Genomic DNA, 24,582 nt, shown 5'->3' with positions numbered 1-24,582 from the left:
AGGAAAACAAAATGCTTAGTATATATCTTCTAAACGTGTGTGTTGCGTTTTCTGAAAAGACTTACTTTGCCTTGGAGATGAATTTGTAGGTATCATTCCAGTAAGCCAGAAGATCTGTAGCTTCTTCATCATAAACCCGAATATTGTGGTATTCGAAGAGCCCAGGGAAGAAATTATCTATTTCTCGAGTCACATTCAAAATATACCGCACCCTGCATGGGAACACAGAGAGAAACACAGCCAGTTCAGAGAGATGTCCCACTGCTACACTGCAGCCTTGCCTTGCTTTGCTAAGGGCATTTGGAAGTGCACTCTTGAACAAAATTCCTGGGAAACCAGGACTTAATGCAAGGAAGCAGCAGCTAACACAGACAATAGGTTTTGCTGGGCAGTGTAGAGCCTGATAACAGGGATCCATGGATATAAACTTCCCCTGCACTATGTCAGGTCACACTGCCCACCACCTCTATGCTATGTGTCAGCAACACTTATGCCACAGGAGCTCCTGCAATTAGTGTTTGCACACTTTTCTCCAAGCCCCTTTGTGAATCTCTCCTCCTGCTGTACCAAAACCATGGGAAGATGAACACTAAGCCCCCAAGTAACACCAAAGATAAACAAATGCATAAAATAACTAGAGAGATGTAACAGACAATGAGCCTCTGGGGAGGATTTATTTCTTATCCCTAAATTTTCTGGAAAGGAAACTGCTAGAGAAAGCGTGTGGTATTTATGTACACTGCACTCAGTATTTTTAGCCCTGAGGGTTACTTGTAAGATGCTTATGAAATGCACTCGTGCTGGGATATCAGGCAGAACAAGGGCGCTGCAAGGGAGTGACACCCCTTTTCCCAAGCAGGTATGAGATCACTGGCAATCAAGTAGGACCTGTCAGACTCAAGGAAACCACAGCAAAGCCTGAGCTCAACAAGAAGAGTCAATTTTGCCAGGCTGAATTTCTGAGGTATAGAATTACACTATCAATTCAGCAGCATGATTAGTTTTTTCCACTGGATTGGCACAAATAAGCCAAACCCATGAATAATTATTTAATTGCACAATCCCGATGCTTATATCCACCTGGTCTGGAGAAAGGACACTCTAAGCTTGAAAAGTAGGAATGGCAGGAACCAGAGGACCCCATCAGTGCTTGGCCTGAGAGCTGCAGGACTTTACTTCCTACTGGGCCCCACTCAGAGCACCAAATGCTCTTCTCCACATTTTCCTTCCTGCCACAGCCTGGAGGTCCGAAGTGCCTCTGTAATCAGTCCAGAACAACGGGCTGGGGCCGAGGGCACGGAGCCAACTATGCAGCACCCAGTTCAGTAATTGCAGCTTTTTACTACTTATAGCTATGAGCTTGCTGCCTTCCTTTGTTTGCCTTGGGGACATTAGTCAAGGTCGGAGGAAGATTCTTTTACTTTAGGGTGCCTGTTCGTGGGACAAGGAGTTTGGAGGAAGCAAGAGCTTGTTTGGATCTGCAAACCCTTTAGTAAGACTCAGGTTACACAGCAGGTATGGAATAGAGTTTGTTGGTTAAAGCCAGGCTCTTGCTTTTAAACTGATGGCCTGAAGCTACTCACCCTCTGTTCTGCAAATCTTCCAAATTGGAGGCATTCCATTCTGAGCCCTGCAGGGAAAACATGCAAAGGGACACATCAGGCAGAAGGAAGGCATGGCCAGACAACTGGTGGAGGGAGGGATGGTCACCAGTGAACCAGAGGAGGAAGCTGACCAGCAAAAGGTTGAAGAGCTGGGGGTCCTTTGAGCATAGGGGTACACAACTGGTAACCAGGACTGATGTTCAGCACCTTCTCTCACCCCATTAACCAGATCCCTTCTGAAACAAGAAGCAGCTCTGCCAACAAGAGCCCAGCACTGTGTGTTGGCACTTCCTGCAAACCGCTGACAAATCAACCTCAGCAAGACAGGACCACTCCACCCTTTCCCTGGAGGCTGCTGCCAGCTCTGCCCCACAGAGGAGAAACTGCCTGCATTTAAAAACCATCCAGGTGCTCCTTATACACGAAACACCCATCTCGACATCAAAGGCAGCAACACCTAAGCTCACTTGGGTTACACCTCTTCTCCCCACGTTCAAAGCCTGTGTGAGCAGAGAAATGAACACATTTAACTAACCCTGGCTAGGTAACCCTGTCCTCTGCAGCACACACAGGGCCTCCAAGCTGCTTGCTTTCTGCTCAAACACAAACCTGACTGAGGACAAAACCACTCAAAGGTTGCCTTCAAAATTTAAGGTGTACAAGTTCTCTGCTTCCCGGCCCTAAAAAGGCTCCCAAATGGAAAGATGATCCAGATGAAAATGATTGTATTTACCAAGGCCCAGACTCAGTTTAATGTTGTCTCTTTCTAGTCAAGGAAGAACAATTTAATTCAGGCCTGGGAACCATCAGTTTCCACAGGTACAGAGAACAATGCTGCAGGGGTGAAAGCCTTTTCTCCTGTCCTTTGATCCATAATTACCAACATCATTAGGTCTCTTATTTCCTGCTTAGTTGTTTTAGCACTCCCTAAGTGGGATCCCACAGGGTTCTTGCCTCGACCTGGAAGGAAACAGCTCCTTGCCTTTCGGAGCCCTCACAACACAACCCTGCCTTGCAGCACACATGCTCCCGAGCAAAGCTGGTGCCCAGCCCCAGCAGCACTGCTCCTCACCACAGCAGCTGCTCTGCAAATACTTTTATTCCACACTCTAACCACAGCACTTCTCCTTGGTGCTGCTGCCTGCAAGCCTTTTTTGAAAGGTTTTCTCCCTATTAAATGCGCTCGGAGCCAAGACTCCAAGCCCTGCAGTAGATCCAGCTGCCTGTGCAGCTTTTGGCCAGTACCATAAGCCTGTAACAGGTCTCTCTCTCCCCTTGTAACACATAGTCTGCAAAAAAAAATCCATTACATCGTAGGTACTTCCAAGTTTCCTGGCTCTACCCCAACGTGATATCCTGGGAGTGCTCACATTAATAGAGACCATCCCTTCTGAGCCGGAGACTGGGAGAGGCTCTCTCCATTTGGAAAGACCAGCTGGTCCAAGAGGAATGGCTTTGTTTAAAGTGGAGCCAACCTCACAGGCTAGACAGCCCAACCAAACCTGTGTCCATGGCTCCGGGGCTGGGAAATCCAGCGGAACGCTGACTCATCAGAAGGAGCTGCAGTAATTAAGACAGGCCCCAGCAGCAACTAAGCAAGCAAAACATTAAACAGCAAAATGTTTATGTTTCCTTAAGTGACTTATCTCCAGGATTCTTTGTTATGTTACTCTGGTCCTCCTGGATCACACGAACTCAGAGCTTTCCGTGTTACAAGAGCGTCATTCCACCTGGATGTCACACAGCTTCCCTCCCTCTCTGCTGTAGTTATGCCTTTCCCAAACACAAGAACTTGGCATGTGGGTACCCTGGACAGTTAAAGCCACAAAACTTGGTCTTACATCAATGGAAACAGCCCCGAAAAACTGTTAGAATTAAGACTTTCATCTTTTCATCCTCTAGGGACAGGGTCTACAGCTTGGTGCTACAAGGCAAAGCTTAGCATAGCCAAAAAGCCAGGCTGCTCTTGTTCACTACTGTCTCGCTTAAGAGTATGTGACCCCAGATCGACCAATCTCTCCTTTAGAATTCCTTTAACTTCCTCCAGAGGCCCCTGTGTCAACCAACTCATGGAAGTATTAGGAGTGTTCTTGTCTTCACTGTTAAGACTCACCAAAAAGACATGATCAAATATCTGTGTGGGGCTGTCCATCTGCCCAAGGATCACTATCATTTCATTGTCAATGAACTCTTTGAACTCCCGCAGGTTACACACCATCTGCATCTCCAGCTCCGTGCGTATCTGCATGGGGAGGAGGGACACAAGGAAGTCACGTGAAGCTTTTGTTTCTTCATGGCATGAAGCACAGAGCTCTTCAGTTTGCACAACAGCACTTCCAGGGCTGCTCCCCTCTCCACTTACCTCTTTTGAGGTGATGTTCTCCAAATCTTTCTGCATCATGATCTCCCTTAATTTGGTCTTAATCAGCCGTTCCGTGCGTTCCCGCTCAGTTGGGCTGTCAGAAGAAAGCAACAGAGTCACTGGGAGGGGAGACAAACTGGATTCATGACACTTTTAAAATAGGTACAGACTGCATACTCTACAGGGTCTCAGACTCTCACACTACTTCCCCCAGGCATGTCCTCAGCTGGAGGGAATTCAGGTGACAGTAAAGCCCAGTTTAGATTCACAGTCGTATATGAAAGACACCAACTGAATGCTCCTAATCCATTGTAGTCATCCAGAGAACCTCTGGTATTTGGTAAAATTTAAATTGGGATGGCTGCATTATACCCTCTGGAGCAATATCTAAGCCTCTCCCTACCTTTCTTGGAAAGGTAACAGCTCCAAAACTCCTTACATGGAGAGACGAGGGCAGCTAAGCCTCTGCATTCCTCCCGCCTCTGCTGCCAGGGGCCTTATCACCAGCTGCAAAAATAGCCTGAGTAACACCAGGAGAAGCTGCAGCAGAGCAGCAGCACAGGGCTGGCTCACCCAGCATCTTTAGAAGGGACCCAGCAGTGACATCTCCCACCACCTTTCCCTGGAAGGCTGCCAGGTTGGCAAGGGCACGGGCGTTGCAAGTGTTCAACTGGTGGTTCACAAATAAAAATCATGAAAGTTCCTGGTTCTTTTAACCTCATGCACTATTTCAGGACTCCCTTAAGAGAATGCTGTTTAAGTGTCCCCAGGAAATCATTAAATTTCAAGTTGCCACCAGGGAAAGGGTGGGTTAGATAAAATTTATATATGAAAAGCTACAAGAAAATATTAATCTGTCAGCTTGCCAAAACTTTCCAGCCACCCGCCTTGTACATTAAAAAACAATCAAGTGTGAAGACTTGTTCACAGCTGAACAACTGCTTAGCATCATTATTCACTCACTGGACTCCAGCAACAGGAAATATCTGGGAGCATTAATCAACCAAAAGCACTATTATCCTGGGAAAGCAGCTGGGGCCAGTGAAGTAATTACAAAATGGGCAACTGAAAACCCTCACACTTGGCACCACATCTGGTCACACACTACTTTCATGTTATATGGTATCAGCACCATCAGCAGTTACTAATGACAGGGGTGGTAAACCTTGTATGTTGATACAGCCTATAAATTCTGCCTTTCCAAATTATCTACCCATTTACCTCAGCCACTGCTTTGGACCATCTATCACCTGATACCCAAGCATTTAGCTGGAGGCATTGTGGGACCTACACACTGTCCCATTCCACACTTCCTGAGCTCCTCAGAATGACAAAAACCTGCACTGCTGTTTGCCCTCATTCTAAGGTGTTTCAGGTGGACGAGATGAGGATGTTTCGGAGCTCACGTGCTCTGAAGTCCATACATAAACACTTTACAGCAAAATGAACTGAGTAAGGATAAAAAGACCACGTTAATCTAAACATGTGCAAAGCCACGTGCCAGTGTAAGAACAAAGTCCAGAGAAACCTGCTCCTTCCAGGCCTGGAACCAGAGGACAAAACCGGCAGAGAGAATGCTTAGGTACACCACACCTCTCTCACCAGTAACACGGGACTTACCTTGCAGAAGCAAAGGTCTGCAAGCCTAAAGCCCAAGGTAAACAACTAAACTGAAAACAGAGGCTGCAGGAGATGCAAGGGAGCCCCAGGAGGGCCAAACTTCCAGTGCTGGTGTTTACCTAACCAAGAGTCCACTTATTACATGGAACAGGAAGCCTCTCCTTATTAATACCTAATTAAGAGCAATCTCTTGTGGAAACTCTCTCCTCATTTGGGGACAGCCACATACTGGCTCAGCAGAGCCAGCCCAACTTACACATCTGTGAAGAGGGCAGGCGAGTCAGGGCGGTGGGACTGGACATCTTGCATGGCATTCCACTCGTTGACTGACGACTGGTCGGAGTTGATATGGCTCTCATAGTAACTGACCCACGTGAGGAAGAGGCTCCCTGGATAGTAATTGTTGCTCCGTGCCACTTCACAAGCCTTATGCAAACTCTGCAGAGCAGACCTAGCAAGGGAATGATATTTGTAGGTTTATCATTTCTCCCTCAGGCTGGTATCAAGCACTACACAGCAGCCAAATCCAGGATGCTGCTCATGTCCCATCAGTTGGTACAAACCCCTGGCACTGTGCAGGAGGCTGTCCTGCAAGGCTGTGGATTCCTAGCGCTGCCAGAGCTTGTATGTCTTAATTGGAGCATGCCAAAACAAGCATGGACAGCAGTGAAGGTGCCCACAATTCAGAGGGCAGAGGCACCCGTGTCTCTGGTTCCAAAATCTGCTACAAATACCCAAGCCCTAAATAAGATGCACAGAGTTTGTGTCCAAGACAGGGTGCTGACAGCTCCGACTGTGCCATCAGCTGCCCTGCATGCAGGGCAGGGACACCCAGGAATCAGACATGCACAACCAAGGGCTCAGGACTGTACTGAGATGTTTAGGTGTCTGCCCTCTCTCACTGCACAAGGGTATCAGAAGTTTCTTCAGCTGCTGCTGAGAAACAAATCCCCCTCTCCTATTTTTAGCTTATTTTAAATCTTTGACTGGGATCAGAAGGATCCAAGTCAAAATCATTGGGGTGACAGCAGCATCGCTGACAGGCGATGTATTTTTGCAATGCAAAGAAGCTCAAGCCAGAAATACTTTCATGATCACTACATGAACCACCCTAAAAGGAAAGAAAAATGCATGCAGCTTCTCTTTCCTCTATCACAACGAACATGTCTCAAAATATTTCAAACATATACTCAAAGCAATGTGACTTTGGGCTCAAAGCAGCAGCCCTTTGCAAGGAAAATTACCCTATTCCTTCCTTGCCCTCAGCTGAGACAAAGCTGCTGTACACCACCACTTACATGGCTTTTTTCCTTTGGTATCAAACTTCCTTCCCTGTCTCTGAAGGAAACTTTTGGCTGCTCAAGTAGGTCTCAAGGTACCAGTAATGTAAAGCAGCACCTGCTTTTTAAGAGCTTAAGCAGCCAAAATACCTGGAAAAAGGATCATTGGGATAGCTTGTAGTAAGTACTTACCACATTGCCTGTACAGACACGGGCTTGAATATGTGCACCCTGTTATCTGTTGATACGCTGAACCCTCTGGTGAGAAGAAAAAAGGCACAGTAAAAACGTGTCCCAAAAGTCACTTTTTAGTTAATAACTGATAGTCTGTAGCACATTAGAACAGCAAAGGTCTAGCCCTATGCATACACTGCTGAGTTCAGCTAGCAAACAGATCAAAATAGCACACTAAAAGCTCTAAGTAACTTTTTAAAGCAGCTGCTGTTTGGGAACGAAACTAAGACAGTGGGACAGTGCTGGGCTGTGCTGTTTACCTTGGCAACACAAATTCAGTGCCACAGCTGGGAGCAACAGAATCCAGCTAAAGAGATCCTGGGGCAGCTACCAAGGAAAGAAAAGTCATTCCACGCACTGCACTGGACAGCCTGAGTAACTGGCACAAACGGGAGTCTGCAAATCAGGTGTCTATTTGGCAGAGAAACATCATTCTTGCTTTATGTTGGGCTGAGTGCTGCCTGCTGCAAGCGTGATGGAGAACACATAATAGGATCCCTTTAAGGAGCTTTCACTACACACCCACTCGCCAGTAAAAGCTCCTTTACTCCAGCTTAAACACACACATAAGCCACTGTCTCAGTGCGTGTTTATTCACAGATAAGTCAATTATTGGCGTTCCCTGCCACAACCACTGCGATTGAGGGCCTTTGAGCCTACTAACCCAATACAGGTCAACAGAGGAGGGCTGCTGGACCTGCAAGGGCTCTGCAAGCACTGGAATCCTTCCCCATACACCTGGTTCTAAGTTGTATTAGCACAGAACACACAGAAGCACTCACCCATCGCCATCCAGGTGGATCAAGGTGTCACTCCAGAGCGGCAGCACCAAGCCCATCGTACAAGTGCTACTGCAGTGAGAAAGAGAAAGTCAGTCTATCTACTACAGCTCCATGTTATTATTCTGATTTCATGGCAATAGTTGCACATTTTTGTATTCATTAAAAAAAAAAAAAGAAAATGAAAAATCCCACTGTTGCTTCAGTGACAAATGGTGCCAATGTTGTTCTACAGGGGCTTGCCAAGGAACACCAACCGGATTCAGGGTACAGCAATATCCTTTCAAGCAAGCTTAAAGGGTTAACACACCCAGGAGAAGAGCAAACAGGATCCCAAAACACTGAACTTTGTTCAGAAGGTCAGAGGGGGCTCACAGTCTTCAAGGCTTTCTTTACAGATTAATCCCTCTCAGGCTCAAGAGGTTTGGTTCTAGCTCTGATTTTGCAATCCACAGTTTTATTTTCTTGTTTGTCCCTCAGCCACAGCTGCTGGGGACTGGGAGCAGAGCAGTGCAATAGCAGGGTGACTGGCAGCATGGCAGGTTGGCAATCACAGCCTGTATCACCTGTGGCTGACTCCTGACCCTTCTTCACCCTCCCACACCTCAAGAATGAGCACAACAGCCATCCCATACAGACACCTCCCTGGCAATCCCACTCCTTTCTCAGCTGCTTTGCTCTCTTTGCCCTCACAGTCCCACCAGTTTTCTGTAAGGCTGAGCAAAAAGCCAAGTTAAGAGCAGAAACCAAGCGATGGAAAAAAGGCAGGGGCGGGGGAACCCAACACAACCTGCTCCAGGTTGTCAAACTGAAAGAGCTGAATGTCATAAAGCTGCAAAACTGCTCCATAATCAAAGCAGCATCTTGAAGAACAGAATTCAATTGCCTCCTGCTCTTATGCTTTGCACCAGGTGCTCCCAGATTTCCACCACTTCCAGCACCCCTGCCAGTCTCCAGCTCACGAGAAGAGCGGGAAGAGGGCGAGACCAGGCTTTGGAGGGTCAAACAGGGAGCCCTGGAAATGTACATGCCTGGTGCCCAGCACCAGGAGACAGTGCAGCATGCAGCTATTTCTGTTGACAACATGAGATGAGCTCATGGAAAGATGTGTTTTTAAAAGGCTTCCCAAGGTGGCCGGGGTATTTTTAGTGATACTGTTCAGCGAGCGCTTATCAGAGACCATAGCAACAAGTCTACATGGAGTTATAAATACCGAGTGGGCTCGGGGAGGGCAGATCACAGTGACCATCCAGAACCCCAGGAACTCCAGCAGAAAGCTAAAACGACCCTGCTATGTTATTAGAGACTGAATACCAGCGAGCTCTCAGTTATCAAAGGTGGCTGTGCTGGTACATCACAGCCAACGACGAGTTCCAAGCTCACAGCAACCTGTGCAAGGACAAGTTATTCTTGCCCCAAGGCAAGAGCATCTCTGAGCCACAGCTGTGCACACATGTGCAGAGACAGGAGCCAGGGGTGGCATCAAGCTGGTCCCCCATTTTAACAGGCATCACCCAAGCTAAGCATCCAAACCAAGCATGGTGGCTGCTGTGACCAGCAGGCAATGTTTGGAAGGCAATTTCTGAGCCAAATAGTTCAAAAAAATTTTCTAGTGATCCTACTAACTACCTGGAAGTAATTTATTCCAACTAGTGTCAAAAGCAAGACTTACACCTGTAGCAGTTGTGCTGGAAGTAAGCACAAGTATGAAGCCTCCAAAACTGGTTGAATACCCAGTTGATTGTCTTGCAGTAGAGACCAAGACTTAAAGCTCTTTGTAAGAGAGTCATGTGCCCCCATGCCCTCTCCAAAGTGCCCACTGTCCCCTTCTAAATATGAAGGTTCTGCCCTTGAAGCTGCTGGGTTGTTGTTTCCTGGCTTACAGCCCCTCCAGCAGCAAAAGCTGCTTCCCAGCCACACTCCAGAGCCTTGTGGAAAGGTCAGCATGAATTTATTTGAATGAAGCAGAAGCACTAAACCCTGAGGACACACTGCTGCCTGGGGACAGCACACGGTGTGCAAGATCTGCCATCACCAACCCTGACACTGCCATCCGGCCTTTGTGCCACGACCTTGGCAAGGGGCTGCCTGACAGTCACTTTCTTGTTACCTGCTCTCCTGAACCCTGAGGTCCAGCTTCTCTAATTGCAGCTTTTTCTTTCTTTGCATGCAAATTGTCCCTGTCTCTGGTGTGCAGATGGCAGGGCTTGGGGACCTGACCATTCAGAGGCACTGAACATCCTCACAGAAGCCTGAGGCTTGGAGGAATGAGGAAATGCTGACCTGCACTGCTGTGTTCACATTTATCATGTCCTTTGAAGAAATAAAAAGGCAATTCTGGATCTCAAGAAAAATGTTAGGCTAGAAAAGCTAAAGCAGCGTATCCCCAGGAAACACAAGACACCAAACAGTGATTTCTACACTGAACTTGATGTGGGGGTGAGCACAAGGACTTCCCCACCTGGACACTCTGAGTACCTGTCATTGGAAGAGAAATCCATTCCTAGCACGATGCTCTCCTCCGTGTCTTGTCTGCCATTGGTGGACACCACCACCATGTATCTAGTGCGGTTCTGGTAGGTACTTTCCAGTCTTACAGCCTGAAGAAAAGAAGGGGAAGAGATCAGCAGTGCAGTCAGCAAAACACACATTATTACCTTTATAGACCACTTTTTCATGCTGAGTGACAGGCGCAGAAGCAGTGATGCAGTCTGGACTCGTACGGATGTCCCACGCTCCTCAGCTGGGTAAGAAGTGCTCTACTCCCACACAGTGCCTTCCTCAACAGCTGGGATGCTCCTGGTGCACTCTGCACACCTGGTTGCAGGCCCTGCTCTGTCCCACCAAGGCTGATTTTGAACAACCTTCAGCCCTCTGACTGGTCCCAGCCCAGTGAGCTTCATGGACCATCAGTGAGACAGACGGGTGTTGAACCTTCAACTTTTGGTTTTGCCCCAAGAACCAGAGCTTTCCTTTAAACTACTGTGCGCAACAACAGCTCCAATGAGTCTCTTTCCACCAGCTGCCCAGGCAGCTGGACAGAAAACCAGGATCTAATTCAAATGTGGTTTCCTGTTGGCCCTTTGAATTCTTCTGGCAAGTTCCCCGGTGCAGAAGCAACCGTGCTGCCGTACACCTGGCAGGAAAAGATATTCCTATGATTAAGCTGTATTCTTCACTGGATTCAGATCGCCCAGGAAAGGTGAAAGTCATCGTGCCTCGTTGCTCCTGCCACGTTCACTTGCACCCCAGTGCCAAAAGAGCTCTAGGAGGACTGGTGTTCAGCCCAAAATCCTCCAAATCAAATACTACTGAGAGCATTCAGAGAGCAGTGGAACTTAAATTGTGAGTGTCAGATCAATGCTGAAGCTCCTGGAAGGCTGCACTGAGGTGAGCTGCTCCTCCAGAAGCCACAAGGAGTGAGAACTGAAGGGACTCCAGGAAATTTTGCAGACAGACTGCTGGTTAATGAGGAGCCCGGGGAAGGGAGCCCAGCACTGAAAGTTTTGCTTATCAACACATGCAGCAGGCAGCCTTTACTTGCAACACTTCTTGGACTCTGTTCCAAGCTGTCTGCAGCTATTTTAGTCACAGGATCCCAACCAGAGAAACTAGGACATCCCTAGAAAGGAAGTGTCTTAATTCTGTATACTAAACCTTAACTTTGGATGGCCCAATCCAACCCCAAGACTCTGTCTGGCCTCAGTGTTTTTACCACACTGTTAAACTGCTGCTTGAACTTTGAGCAGGGCCTGCAGAGAGCAAACACAGGCGAGAAGGAGCCGTCCCAGCCCAGCCTTGCACCATGCTGTGGACACATCCCTGCCTGCTGCAACGGGACCCAGTTCCTGAATTCCTTGCAACCCGGTGGTTGAAGTTTGAAGTGGTGTTTGACATCCTCCACAAACTGAACCCAAATTCCTCAAGCACCAGAAGCCCTCCTGAGCCACTGCTTGTGTAGACACCTCTTGGTGGCCTTCACAGCAGGTCATGGCTCAGAGACCCCAGTGTAAACAATCATCCTTAAAAAAGCTCCGAAATTACCTACTGTGTGAGATCTCTCAGGAGCAGGCTGCCTTTCCCAATATGCTCCTTTAGTTGTTTACAACTCAGTCTTGAGGTCAGAACAGCACCTCTCAGCTGAGAGGAAGCCCCCTCTGATCTCCTCAGAGCTCTCCTGTCCACCAGCTGGGAAATCTTGACCACAAGACATGGTGGAGTCTACAGCAAAGGTTAAACCAGTGCCTGGCAGCTGAACAGAGCTCGCCATCCCCGCGGAGTGCTCTGTGGCAGGGAATGCTGAATGCGGCAGGGAAAGCTTCCCAGTGGCATTGCAGGGAGCAGCAGCTCTGGTGATGGGGCAGAATAGCAAGTGCAGGCAGGAGATGGTGTTGATAGAGTCTTCCAGACTTGCCCAGTGGGACCAAAGACCAACAGAAACTACCCAAATGCTGATGCCAGCAGACAGCCGTGCTCTGTACAGCCAGAGACTATGCCCCACCCCATCTCCTTAGGATAAATCATGCTAAAACCAGCCTTATTTTCCTTCTTGCTTCTTGAGTCACTGGGATTCCTTTGGAAACATGGAGGATCAAACTGGTCAGTCCTTCAAGGTGCGAATCCTCCCCAAGATGGTTGTTCCTAGAACTAACCACTTGTGGGAAAACAGAAAGGTGCTCTTCAACCTAGAAGAGCAAGTAATCACCAAGGTCTTGGTGGTTAAAACCAAACCTCAACAAGCAGCACAGACTTGCCTAAAACGGGAGCAGACGGATGCAGCTGCCCCATGTCTGGGGCATCCACACAGGAGTTTCTGTTCTGCTTCTCTTGAGGACAGTCCAGCAGCAAGAGGATTAACAAAATCTAACATACTTTGCTAAACCCATTTGGCCAGAAGTAATGGGAAGTCTTGATGCAAGACCCTTTAGAACAGGGCGAGACAAACAGTGAGCAAAGGTCACGTAGCTACACGCTGGTGGGGTGGGATTTTCAGAGGCCAGTTAAGAGAAACAGGGCATAGCTTAGTGTGGATCTCTGGTTCAACACTTACACCCTTAGCACAAAGTAAAGAACCGTGACTGGGGCAGATAACTTGTTTTGCTAAATTTACTGGAGAAAACAGCAGATTGGACACTGTAAACCAGCCAACTTTGAAAGTTACTATTAGAGCCCAAACATGCCTACCAAATCACAAATGAATCTCTAACCTTTCCAAGAAGTGCTAGTTCACATGCTCACCTGCCAGCAGGAGCACACCAAGTGCTCTGATGCCTTTTAAATGAGGATATTTGAAATCCCAGTCACTCTAGGGAGGATGGCCTCGCTTCAGCAACTGTGATGAGGTGGAAAGTTCTTTCTCAACCAGCTCATCTACACAGAGCTGGCTTTCTCCTCAGTTTGGGAAGGTTATCTGTAGTCTGGTCAAAACAAGTCATTCCCTGTAGTCCTTTCGGGGCCAGCCATACTCTTCTTAAGTTTTAGGCTCACCTGAACACAAGCCAACTTTATCTTCTGCTACATTCTTGTATCATTAGAAGTATGATGTGATATTTCACCAGCCCTTAAGAACAGCACATTCTGAGAAGTTCATACTGACCTTTCATGCTCCACGATAGTAGGTGTTTCATACAAAAACACATTTCTCATGGAGATAATTGATTTGAAGACAAAAAAAGCACGTCCAACTTTCAAGTTCCCAGCTCTGCTAAGCTACAGGAACATGTTCAATCACTTTGCATTCTTAACTGCTTTTCCTCCTTCCTACTGATCTTACACTGGTACTATGGCTCTAATCCTGCTTTCATGGAAGGCTAAAAACCTCTGCCAACAGCTCCAACAGAAACAAGAGTTGTTCCAAATTTTAAGTGTAGGTTTTTAGAGGATTAGATTCCTCTGCTGCCCCCTGAGCTGTGAAGCCTGCCCTCTGAATGACAGCAGCCAACAAAATGAAGAGAATGCATTTCTCTCAGTACTGTTTATATTTCAAATCTCATTTGTATCTGCTGTTTTATGAGAGAGTCCATTGCAGCCCTGCACACCCTTCGTTCATCAAGAATCAATTAAATTCAAGTAGACTATCGAACTTAACCTCATGCAAGATTTCAGCATTCCAAATGTAGCTCTGGACAAAAGGGTTTATGTCTCAGCCCACAAAGTCCTTATTCAGCTGTTAAGGCTAATTTGTCCCAAATCACACAATGTAGCCAGTGATACTGCTGAACAATGCCTTGTTCAATAGCTTCCAATGTTCTAACCCTGGCTCAAATTCTGAAAAGCATTGAGAACCCTCATTCCCATCACTTTCGCTGAAATTTTAGTGACAGCAAGGTGTGCCTGGCAAAGTTTAGGGGAGTGGGTCCTTTGGCTATTATTTTTGGTGGTCACTTGGGAAGCTAAAGCATTCCATAGTAACCTTGGCGGTTTCCTAGCTATACTCATACAATCAGTCCATCTCCAGCACAGCTCAGGAGGAGTCAGCAAACCAGAGGTGCCAGAACAACACTTGTGATGCTGGCAGTCCTTCTTTGGGCAGACGTTGCTAAGATGCACCAAGAAAACACAGGAAAGAAACTTCAGGCTACTGAGTGATGAGAGCTGCAGACATACTGCAGTCATGCCTGGCCTTGTAGAGCACTTCAACATGTCCCAGGCAAATTCCTCACTGCTCACATTTGGCTTCCGGAGGTCTTCAGGACTGTGCACCAATGCTATGAACAGCAATGCCTCGTTTTTGTTGTATCATTATAGGAGGCAACAGCCCAGGAAAGCAGAAGGCCAAGGTTCAGCGTAGGTGCATGGCCACATGGGGATCCTACGTGCTCCCACCTGTTCAGCCATGGCCTTTTGGCATGCCACAAGTCAGGAGAGCAGAGTGAGGAACACAACTGAACTCTGATAGAAGGGCAGATGCTCACACTGGTCAGACGTAAGTCACCTACTCTTGATTTAAACAGGACACCAAGATAATTTACCCATCCTCTCTGGCAACTGTTACAATACTTTATGAGAGCACACTCAGTACTGGGTTCAAAGACAACCTTCTAGCCATACAATTTGTCTCACCGAACAACCAAAGCAGGCCTTTCACAATTAGCTGCTTTTCTACCTTTGTGGTTGCAAAGCCTCCCCAAACCTGCTGACGAAACCACTCCAACACACACACACACCACTGCTCCCGAGTTACACAGGTGTATTTGTCAAGTGGTGCTTAACCTTTGCGTTGGTTCACAGGAGATAAGCAGAAAGCCAACCTACCAGTCTGATGTTGTCTTCTGGGCGGAGCAGGATGAACATGGCCTGCAGGTGCTGCTGGAGATCCCCTGTGGGCAAGAGGGCAAGGTGAATGCACAAAAATAGTTTAAATCACATGCAAGCTCCTGGCTGTCCAGCCAGAGCAAATGTCCACCGAGAAACCTGACACGTCACCAGGAGTGTCGTCACTGTCACTCCCACCTACTCAGAGATGGGAGTTTTGTCATCTCTTAAGTCAGCTGCTCTTTGCTCTGTGTGCTCACCTGTTCCTGTGTTACCGTGTTCTCTCCTGCTAAATTCTGTTACCCTTTTGAACAGAAATGAACAGTGTTTCGGTACTCAAGAGCTCCTCTGACAGACAAGTCAAACTAGGTCGAAATGGACCCCACCCCATGGTTCAACATCTCATTCTACCACATGCTCCAAAACAGAAATCTGCCATTTCTTTTACACCAGCTTATTACTCAGTGCAGAACTACTACCCAGGCAAAAGTATCCTCTCTTTGGAGTGAGATTTAGTCCCACCTTAGAGCAGCACATGCCCACCTACAGTTGTGTACCAACCCTGCCCAAAAGCAGCTAAGAACTGCCACCTGAAAAAATCAAACTTTTATAATTTTTTCCTAGAAAATGCTTGCAACACCTTTCCTGGTAAAGCTGAGGAAAAATAAAAGAAAATTAAATTTACTGCATGACTGTGATTTTAAGTCTTATTAAGAAGAGACAAGTGTCCCAGGTTCCTAAAACATCGAGCATTTCAAAGACAAGTGAGATGCTTTTCTGTCAGCACTGCTGCACTGACTTCTCAGCACTACTCCTGGTATGTAGAGAGCCAACATCACCCCCTGAGTACCAGCCAGCAGCAACACCTCCTGCAAGGGGCTGCTTTTTCAATCATTACATGGCAAATTAATCAGCATTCCCAGAAAGGAGAGTGCAGGGCTGCCAGGTGGGTGGCGCAGATCAGCAAGAAGAGGAGCTTTTACTCTTCTACCTTCTCCCACTCCCCCACAGCAAAGAAGTTGAGTTTAGGCAACAGCTACAAGAACCTTTTCTAGGAAGGCTGGTTAATCTCCCCGACCTCCCTTTCTGATTCACCAGTGGTGCTAGAACCCATGTTATTTCGGATTCTCAGAAATAAGGAAAACCTTGGACATGGAGAAGCATCCAGAAATACCAAAAAAAAGGAAGGGGAAGAAAGAAAAGGCTGCCCAGTGAGAGTACCTGGTTTCCAAATGATTTTTATAGCTGGTGGAAGAGCAAGGCTGAAGGGCTGTGCAGCCCCTCTCTGGATGGCATAGAGACCCATAGCGTGGAGTGGGTTACACAGGACACTGCATTCCCTGCTCTCATCTTCCTTCCTCCTTGAAACAAATTTCAGCATATGGAATATGAGTCAGCGATCTGGGAATGCGTTTTTAACTGGGGGTGGGAACACTGAGGCACTCAGCAGTGCCTGGGAAATCACAAAGTATCACCGGCGACAAGCACCTGAAGCTGCTTCCTGCCCATGGACATTGTTCCCAGCACTGGGAGTGGCTGGCATGAGCCTCCCTAAATAGCAATTATTTATGGAGGTAGGGTACTCAGGAAGGCAAAGTCATCCATCAGATGCTTGTTCTGCCGGGAGTGCCATGACAGGATCTCCCCACGTCAACAGCAGTGCAAAATCCTGATGGCACTGCTCAGTTCCAGCAAGCTGCAGCTATTACCACAGTGGGAATCGTCGAGAACTGTCAGTCAACAAGTGAAGGTCTCTCTGCACCTCCTGCCCACAGCCTGGAAGAGCTCAGCAAGTATTTGACTCATGAAGCATCCACATGTCTTAGTCTGAAATCAAAGATGCTTCACCTCAGCTTTTTCCCCTCTCCAAAATGTAGCAGTTCCTACTTCTTGCTGCCAGTAATTTAGGGACCATCTTAAGAGACAAAGTTTCTGGAGTTTAAAAAATAAAATCACCTGGACTAGTGGATTATCTCAGTACTTGAAGAGAGGAAGTTTCTACGACAACCCTTTCTGCAAGGCTCAGTCAAGGAGCTCCATTATCCTTCATCCTCAGAAAGTTTACCACGCTCCTCCCTGTTCCCGTGCCAGCCTTGGGATCTCCAGAGCTGGAAAGTAAAGGATTGCTTCCTTGGCCAGCTTTAATCAATTTGCAGTGTTTTCAGTCCCAAACACACAAGGCATTTTGTAAACTTCCTGGATTAAGAAAAACCAAAGGAAAGGCTTTAACATGCCAGAATCAGCACAAAGATATCACATCCTGGCCTGTGAAGAGCTGGCTTTGCTGGCATTCATGTCAGGGCTGCTGCTTCCTATCACATTGTCCTGCGCTGAGCAGATGCTTTTGTTTCCTTGAGCTGGCAGGCAAGGTGCAAAGCATGGGCGAGGGTGGGATCTGAAAAGTGATTCACAGTATTCCAGAGATGGCAAAAGCGCCAGGGAAGTTACATCCCTTTCTGGCCTCCTCCAACGTTGTTTGTTGTGGAAAAGCAAGCCCACCATCCCACAGAAGTTTGCCAGGTGGCACAGGACCACCCAGGGAGGGGAGCATGGACAGCTGGTACCATATCTAGTCAATCTGCCAATGATTCCTATTTATGGAGATGTGATTAGAGAAATGGGTGTGAGCATTAATGATTTCCTGTTACCCATTCACTCTTCACACCGGATTCTAGCACCTCTGATGAATTAAAAAGGCAGGTCAGGAAGGTCAGTCAGCCTTCCTAGAAAATGCTCTTGGAGCCACTTGAAATACTATTGCATCCATAGGCAGCAATTCCATACTGGAAAGTTATGCCCGCTCTCTACCCCCTTCTAATTTTGTGTGCCAGAGATAAGTCACACATGGGGATGGAAGCTGAGCATGGATTATCAGTGTCCCAGAAAGGAGGCAGCTGCACACACTCTGCCAGCCACGCTCTCCACATCACTGATTAATTCTGGTGGCGCAGATGTTTTGCTCAGGAAGGTGACACACTGATCCTCTGGTGTCTTGGTCTGCTGATATTAGAAAAATTCACAGAAATCTGGTGCACACTCAGACAAGGGACTCTCTTCAGTGAAAACTCCAAGCACCATAAAAAAAGTCACTAGAGCATTCCCATCACTTGACAGGCAGGGAAGCTGAGGAAAGGACAAGTACCGACGTCTCATTAAATCTCACCCTGTAAACTGAAGAAACAGGAATAAAATAGGTCTTCTAAGAACAAAAATCCCACCCCTTAGGCAAGCCAGCCTCGGCAATACCAAACATCTCGCTGTAAGCAATTACAACACACCGGATTTGCTTCCTTGGCAATCTGGCTTCCAAGAGCTCTGAGCTGATTAGACAAGCAATTATTTTCCACCAAGGTCTCCAGACCTCATGCAAATCAGCTGGAGCAAGCAGAAGCAGCAAGGAGAGAGACTCAACAGCTGTCTGTGCTGCCTTGCAGGTGTTCACCAGGAAAACTCCCCTGTGGGTCTCCTCAGTAAGGCAAAGCCAAGGCAGCAGTGCCAGGGCTTCAGCAATGGACTTTGGAGAGATTAAAAAGCAAGATGGGCCAAGAGAAACTTCTTAAAGTCTGGTGACTCCACTTTCATGCTAAAGGACATTTCACTTCACTCTCGACCAGAAAGGCCAGCTTTAAATTAAGTATCAGAACATTTTCTTTTGACAACTGGTAATTAATGCATCTCACCAAAGCAATTTGGGTACCACTTGTGCTATGTTTGAGTGGAAGTATATAATTAAATGCCTTCTGACTTAAACTTTTTCTATAAATATGTTTGCAAACAGATTTTGAGGTGGCCAGTCATCACATCCGTAACTCTGACAGATGCAGAGGTGGATGACAGTTTGATGGTGTCAAAGTACAAAGGGATCTACACCTGGAACCAAACCAAATCACGTTTTTCCTGGTCACTTTCTGGCAAAACACGTTGACTCCTGTCTCTGTTTCTACCTCTGTCTCATTTGCAAGTCTGAAGGTCTCAATTTATTTTTGTTTCCTGTTGATTGCTTTATGGAAGGGAAAATCCCCACACTATTTGATGCCTGTAAAACTCCATCAGTGATTAAGCACCATATAGCCAATGAAAAATACCCTACCCTGAAATGTTTGAGTTACAATATTCAGAGCGACTTTTCAAAGAGAGTCAAAGCAAAACCACAAATCAAACTTCCAGCAGATAAAGGAGGCGGAATTGTAACTGACTCTGTATTACTCACTCTGCTTCACAGCTCTGAGAAGTCACACTGACTTTGCTCAGAGGTTTCCTCACCCCACATAGAGGTGAGTCTGGTAAGTCTCCTCCCTTTCCTCCATCATAACTGGTTACTCTCAGATTAGGAAGGACCATTACTCACCCCGTATCACAACCTCAGGTGTGCTAGTGCAGTGCATGAAGGCTTTGAAGGCAACCCTCCCCTCCCTCTCTCAGACTACAACTACAGGATGATATTTTGGGGGGCAGTTACTCTCAAGTCTCCACCATGTCATGACTGCTGCCCTGATGTAACTCATTTGTTTGATGATCCTGTTTGAACAGGAGACCTCCGAAACCTTTCCTTCCTATCAGCGTTGAGACTGGCAGGTCAGGCTATAATACACACATGGACCAGACAAACGTGTATCATCAGGTGAGAATGAGCTCAAGGGAGGTGGACTCTGAAACAAGAGGGAGCAGACAAGCCCCAGCCATCGATACCACAATTTACCTGCATGTTTGTTGCGCCTGTGACTGATCCTGGGAGTGGATGACCCATTTCCTCGTGGCAGGAAGAGAGCTGCACCTTTCACAGTGAGGAAGCTTTCGCTGATGCTGTAAGGGGAGAGAAACAGGGAGTGAGGAAAACTGTCTTGTCTTTAAAAAGGAAAAAAAGCAACGAACAAGAGAGGTTCAAAGCACTGAATGCATTCTCTGTTCTTTTGCAAGGAAGTGATTTAGACCAAATTATTCTGTTGGTTAAGAACTTTCCCCCCTTCCCGATACCACAATTTACCTGCATGTTTGTCGCGCCTGTGACTGATCCTGGGAGTGGATGCCCCATTTCCTCGTGGCAGGAAGAGAGCTGCACCTTTCACAGTGAGGAAGCTTTCGCTGATGCTGTAAGGGGAGAGAAACAGGGAGTGAGGAAAACTGTCTTGTCTTTAAAAAGGAAAAAAGCAACGAACAAGAGAGGTTCAAAGCACTGAATGCATTCTCTGTTCTTTTGCAAGGAAGTGATTTAGACCAAATTATTCTGTTGGTTAAGAACTTTCCCCCCTTCCATGTAAGTACTGCAAACATTCAAAGCATAACTGGGAACAACACAAACAGAGAAACACTGAAAAGCAGAACATGTGCTGGTGCCACTCTGCCTGCAGAGGTGCAACCTGAGCAGGCAGAGGGGATTAACCTATGGCTACATTTTCGATTTGAAAGTCAAGATGACAGATCCACATTTCTAAATGGTGATGAATAGAACAAGCCCACGCATCTGGGTAATTATGGACTCCGTTAACCCCGAGCTTTGTGGTTCAGACACAGCTGATGACCTGCAGAAACAAATGTCTCCCTTCAGCAGTTAGCCAAAAGAAAATTAGTGTACAAAACAGATCAAGAAATCATAAAACTACTCTCTGTGAGTTGCATGATGGTTAACTCTCAAAGACTTACAAATCACAAAGCAAGAAACTGTAATGCTGTTGAAATCAGACATCACTTTATGCCTTGATTTTGCCCTTTCTGAAGTCACATGAGGAGAGAAATTTGTAAAAAGGGACAATAAAGAATTCTCAAGTACTGAAGAACAACTGGTATTTTAAGGACATCTTCCAGTTGTTTTCTTGGAGACGCTGTGGTTCGTGGAAAAAGCAAGAAACACTCCAGATTCTGCAATTCAGCCATCCTGTTGCATACTCGAGGGTTCCTGCTTTTCTCAGAATTGATAAGACAGTCCTAGAGGCTTTGAAGAAAGCCAGAAACAATTCTCTAGTCAACAGGATGGTTGATGAATATGATAAGACAGGATGGGAGAGTCTCTGGCATTGTGCATCCCAGCAGCTCCATGCTTTGAGAAAGATGTTGGCTTGTCCTTCAACTGAGCAAGAGCCTAGGAACTTTTTATTCCTTTCTCCACTTAAACAAATATCAAACCTAGTTAGTTATTCCCTTCCTCTAAGGGATGAGGACTGGGAAATTAATAGAGTAAAAAGCCCTGCCATGTATTTTCATTATTTGGGGTTGACTGCTTTAGTAAAGGCTTTTCTGACTGCATTTTTAGAAGTACAAGAATTACAAAAGCTTGTGTTAAAGTTGGATTTCCCCCTAAGCTCAAGCACATTTCTGGGCACCTCTCCATTTTGCTGCCAGGGATGTAAAAAATGAGGTTTTCCAAGCTCCAGAAAAGCAGATGCACGGAGTCAGAAAGACTCTTCCCAAGGCTGCAGCATATCCCAATATTTAGACCATGCTGTCATACCCTCATCACTCCTGAGTGACAAAGTTTCTCTCAGAACTTTTTCCCTGAAATTGAACCAGATGTCAAACATGCTCTGGATGTTTCAAAAAAACCAGAATTTTGAAAAGGATCCTAAATTAAAATGGATCAGAGTTCTCTACCCATACTAAAGTTAAAGCCAAAAAACCAATAAATTCATTGGGCACACTGAACATGTTTCCTCAAACCATTCTCACATAAAAAAATTTTACTGAGCATTTCTAGCTCTTGTTGACAAATAAATCCTCTGAAGGTTCTCAAGCTACACAGTTTCTTACAACCTGAACTAGAGAAACACTGAGTTATCTTAAGGACACTTAAAAAAATAATAGTAGTATTATTAATGATAAAAATAAATTCTCCTCCTCCCATTCTAATCTCAACACAGAAGACAATTGTTAAAAGATGTTAGGCTGCAGAGGAGGAGAAAGAATTCAGCACTCACAGACAGCTTTCACACAGTTAACTTTATCAGTGAAGCCAACCACTAATATTAGCAATCCTTTAGCCTGTGCTTGAGGTTCCCCCAGAAGGTGGAATTAGCAACTATTTTTAGTGGATAATGCAGTGTGTAGCTAAGAGGGCTGAGAGGTTAAAAATCTTCTCAATTCCATCACTTTCCCTTATCACCAGCTCTCAGCCACCTGCCTGCAGAGGAAAGAGCAGCAGAACTAAACAGATTCCCATCAGGTGCATCCTTCCAGGAGGCCACCTTCTCTCCTAAGGCCAGGGGAGCCTTGTTTTGGGCCATTAACCACGGGCTGTAAGTGTAACTTGGTAGGACTAGGGAAAGTAATTTCCCATACAAAGGGCTGGAACGGCTGAAGAATGTGGCAAAGCAGATCATTCTTGTGGAACAAGGAGGTCAGGCAGGGAGGGCAGCACCTCCCGCAGGGCAGGAGTGAGGGCAGGAGATGGCCATCAGCACTGCTGGGAGAACTGCAGATCCATGGAGACAAGAGCCTTGTGCCAAATCCAGCTGTGGGGACACTCACTGTGCAGCCAAGACATGCTACTGGCACTCCTGGCATCACCTGCCCCCAATCCTAACTCCAGATGCATCAGTATCCAGAAAAGAAACCCATGATACACACACACAACAAAGCCCTAGCTCTGAGATTCAAGCAGTAAAGAAAATTCTTGGAGGAAAGGCACCAAATTTTTAGGAAAGTCCAAGTAACTCTAATAACAAATTCAGCAGATGCTGACTTTAGTGCCTGTAATGCACTACAGGGACAAAAAAAGCAATCACTGGCCTGATATCCTCTGTGCCACACTCAGATGGCTGCTCCACTTGGGTCCATCCTGCTTGGACAGTCCCTGCCACAGTCTTCACCTAAAGCATCATCTTTCAGGGCAAGATCACCTTTGCACACTGCCCCTGATATATAAGGAGAAAGGATTCCTCAGGTGGGACACTAACAGCAGGCCCCAGTCTGAGACACTTCAGAAACACAAAAGGCAGAAAAGATGTCTGTAAAAAGGGCAATTAGGGCTTAGAACAAGTGTTGCCATCCACTACTGATGTCACCCTGCTGACAGCTCGATGGCTCCCAAGCCTAATGTGGGCTTTGAAATACTTCTCAAAACCTGGCTTTCCAGAGCCTACGGGAGCTTCAGTGCTCTTTGAAGCACTCTCCTGGAACAGACTGGTGTTAAAAGACACTCAGCATGGTTAGGGGAGAAGTTGAGTCCAGGACAGCAGAAGACAAGGAGCCAACTTGGCAAAGGTAAAAGAGCTGAGCTGTGTTTTATCAGCACCCCAGGCTTGTCATCAGTCCTCTGTACTGCACAGCAGGTTTTTTCAAGAGAAGACTTACTCAGGACATACCTATGAAAGAGTTCACAATCCTCAGCATTACAGCTGGGGGAAAAACCCCCTTCCGCTCCATGTTCACCTCTGCAGTGAAGCAGCAACCTCAAGGCCACCAGTGATGTGCTATTTGTAATTCCCTGCTCGCTGGGAAGAGAACCAACGCAAGCAGAAGAACTTAAGCAACTCCTACGGAAATTGCGACTTGTACCAATTTTTCTCCCACGCAGAAAAGGTTTTGTAGAAATTGTACAAGTCACATCAGAACTATTTAAAGCCTTTTGCACAAAAAGCACAGACACTGCCCTCAGAAGGCTCTGTTTCTAACCAGCAGTAACAGCAGGAAACAGGAGTGATTCCTGTGCTCCCTGACGTGCTGCCCAGGGCTGAGCTCCTCCTGCACAAGGAAATCACTGCACAGTTCAAACTAAATTATCATTACGCTACAAAATGAGATCCACACAGAACTTACAGATGGCAAACAAATAATAAATGCCTTCCCAGATGTTATACTGCACAGCTCTGTTCATAAACTGCAAGCACAAACACCAAATACACTGGTTTGAGGACACAAAAGAGAAAGTGTTACTAGTTTAGGGACTGTGCCAAAGAGATGTGATAACACAGATCACTGGATGCATTGTCACGACCTCCTGGATGATGCCTTGTGCCTCCCAGCCAGGAGACAGGTGAATCTGTACCACCTACCAGCTTCAATGAGAAACTCTCAGTCCTCAGTGTAAAACTCAGAAAGAAACCTTGCAGTTTTCTTTTGAAACTGCTTCACAGAGAAAGGAGAGAAAACCTTTTTGTGAATAAGGCAAGGAGGCACCTAAACAGCTTCTGGCAATGTTTTATCCTCATAAACAATTAAGTTATTGCGAGCCTGGGGATGACTTTCCAAAAGTCATCTCTCCTTACTCATCAGAGCAGCTCCTTTGCAGCAGGCTCTGTCCTGTCCAGCCCAGCCCTTGCTCAGGCACTTGCCAAGTAGCACAACCAGAGAGTTGGCACCATTCCCTGACAGGCTCAGCAGGAGAAGTCCTTCCATCCACATCCTCCCACAAAACACACAGGAACAGGTCAGCGTGGCAAGGGCCAAAACCTCCTTGTGCTGTCACCTCCTCACAGCCATGCCCAAGACACATGGGCACTGCAGGGAGGTCACATCCT

General features: G+C 46.7%; 1 protein-coding gene across 1 annotated transcript in view; it reads right to left on the bottom strand.

Annotated features, from left to right (window-relative positions):
• The window catches only part of SSH2 (slingshot protein phosphatase 2), a 29,239-nt gene extending 9,116 nt beyond the window's left edge, over positions 1–20,123 (bottom strand). Inside the window, exons 1-11 of the mRNA XM_017735157.1 lie at positions 20,065–20,123; positions 19,833–19,936; positions 15,134–15,198; positions 10,358–10,479; positions 7,883–7,951; positions 7,059–7,124; positions 5,843–6,037; positions 3,967–4,060; positions 3,718–3,846; positions 1,584–1,630; positions 66–212 (exon numbers count right to left, since the gene is read on the bottom strand). Of these exons, the coding sequence (XP_017590646.1) occupies positions 66–212; positions 1,584–1,630; positions 3,718–3,846; positions 3,967–4,060; positions 5,843–6,037; positions 7,059–7,124; positions 7,883–7,951; positions 10,358–10,479; positions 15,134–15,198; positions 19,833–19,936; positions 20,065–20,123 (1,097 nt within the window). The remainder of the gene's footprint in view (positions 1–65; positions 213–1,583; positions 1,631–3,717; positions 3,847–3,966; positions 4,061–5,842; positions 6,038–7,058; positions 7,125–7,882; positions 7,952–10,357; positions 10,480–15,133; positions 15,199–19,832; positions 19,937–20,064) is intronic.
• Between the last annotated feature and the right edge of the window lie 4,459 nt (positions 20,124–24,582).

This window comes from Corvus brachyrhynchos, unplaced genomic scaffold, assembly GCF_000691975.1.
Source record: "Corvus brachyrhynchos isolate BGI_N302 unplaced genomic scaffold, ASM69197v1 scaffold145, whole genome shotgun sequence".
Classification (NCBI taxonomy): domain Eukaryota; kingdom Metazoa; phylum Chordata; class Aves; order Passeriformes; family Corvidae; genus Corvus; species Corvus brachyrhynchos.
This window is presented reverse-complemented; position numbering and strand designations above follow the sequence as displayed.